The 1,596-nt window shown below is 34.2% G+C and overlaps 1 protein-coding gene across 2 annotated transcripts in view; it reads right to left on the minus strand.

The window, feature by feature from the left end:
• The window catches only part of LOC117119133 (low-density lipoprotein receptor-related protein 6-like), an 18,807-nt gene that overhangs the window by 12,570 nt on the left and 4,641 nt on the right, over nt 1–1,596 (minus strand). For both annotated transcript variants that reach the window (XM_033263949.1, XM_033263950.1), the window contains 3 exons: nt 1,286–1,451; nt 1,083–1,196; nt 529–801 (listed from right to left, as the gene is read on the minus strand). In XM_033263949.1, the coding sequence (XP_033119840.1) occupies nt 529–801; nt 1,083–1,196; nt 1,286–1,451 (553 nt within the window). The remainder of the gene's footprint in view (nt 1–528; nt 802–1,082; nt 1,197–1,285; nt 1,452–1,596) is intronic.

Genomic DNA, 1,596 nt, shown 5'->3' on the forward strand with positions numbered 1-1,596 from the left:
GGAGGAGCCGCGGCTCCCACGGCGCCCCCCCCCCCCACCCTGGATACGTCCCTGCTCTCACGTAACTCAGGATATTCGTTCGGGTCTTCAGGAGTGTACTGTGGACAAAGGTAGTCATTTCGCACGTACGGAGTACCGAGGACGACGTGAGGCACTGGTTCGGATATGTCCCTGGAACGGTGTAACAACAGCAGCTGCCTACTATTATTGTCTTGTACGGTATGTGCTGAAATGGTTTCAATTGATCAGCTTTGGGTCGGCGGTGGCTCGATGGACAGGCAAATAAAAAATAATAATTTAATTACGCTGGTGCATTACGATCAAAATCTAACTAATTACAAATAAAATGTAATAATTTATTGATGTACCAAGTCACAATCATGCCAACAATAAGTTCACTTGCACACTGATACACTATAAATGAGAATGTACAAGCTTGTTTTTTCCACACGTATGAGAATAATTTTTTTTTTACTTTTTACATTTTCCCTTTACATACTGCATTGTTAATTTAGTACAGATATTTACCATCTACCCGACCGCCGGTATAAGTATAAAGTCTTCTCTTTTCTTGGCCAGCTTCAATTCTCATAACATATATTGATTTTGTAGTATTTTCAGCGAAAAACAACAAATTTCTGCGTACGTCAACTGCCAAAGCTGTAATTATTTCTGTAGATGTAATGGCACGAATATATTGCTGCTTATTATCCGAATAACTATGAATTAGAGTTGGGGAAAACAATGATATCGCGTCCGTGCTACCTATTATGCAACGGGATGGATACCAGAAGTTTAAATCTGAAAAGAGATAATAAAATACAATATGTATTAAAAATGCTAATTTTCATAGACATTTGGAGACGGCAAGTCCCATCAATGACTAGCTGATAGAATAAGGACCGGTGCATGTTGCATAGAGTTTTGGAAAATATTGGGGAACAATAGAATCTATCTTTATTTTGAAAAGTAGAAATTAATAATTGTCTTAAATTCCACACAAAAAAAAAGAAAATAAATAAATAAAATAAAAATAGGTAAATTTGGATTAATGGCGTAATAAAAAGGTTAGATATACAAACCAATACTGCATGTTCCGTTTGGATATAAAACATAGTTATCACCACATATACATTCGTGTTTTCCGTCGGCAGCCGATGCACAAAGGTGGCTACATGTATGTAAATCGCACGGTACTAGAAAGAAAAGAAATATTAGATTTTAGAAAAACACTTGTACAATGAAACAATTGCCCGATCTAAAACAAGCTATTATGCCTACTTACACGTGGTTAGCATTGGTTGAATGTTGGGACCGGTGACGCATATATCATGTACACAAATGTCGTCACTAAAGGTATGTTGGAACACTATACTACTTGGCGTGGACTTGTTGTAGTAGCGAATAATATGTTTTAACGTAGGGCTAATAACACTCACAAATATGTAAACCTATATGGAAAGATAATATTTTATTACAAAAACAAGATATATATATATATATATATATATATAATATATATACATAAATAATATATAAATATATAATATATATATAATATATATATATATATATATATATATATATGTATATATA

The sequence above is a fragment of the Anneissia japonica genome, unplaced genomic scaffold (assembly GCF_011630105.1).
Source record: "Anneissia japonica isolate Jap-2015-1 unplaced genomic scaffold, ASM1163010v1 scaffold1792_len1028045_cov167, whole genome shotgun sequence".
Taxonomy (NCBI): domain Eukaryota; kingdom Metazoa; phylum Echinodermata; class Crinoidea; order Comatulida; family Comatulidae; genus Anneissia; species Anneissia japonica.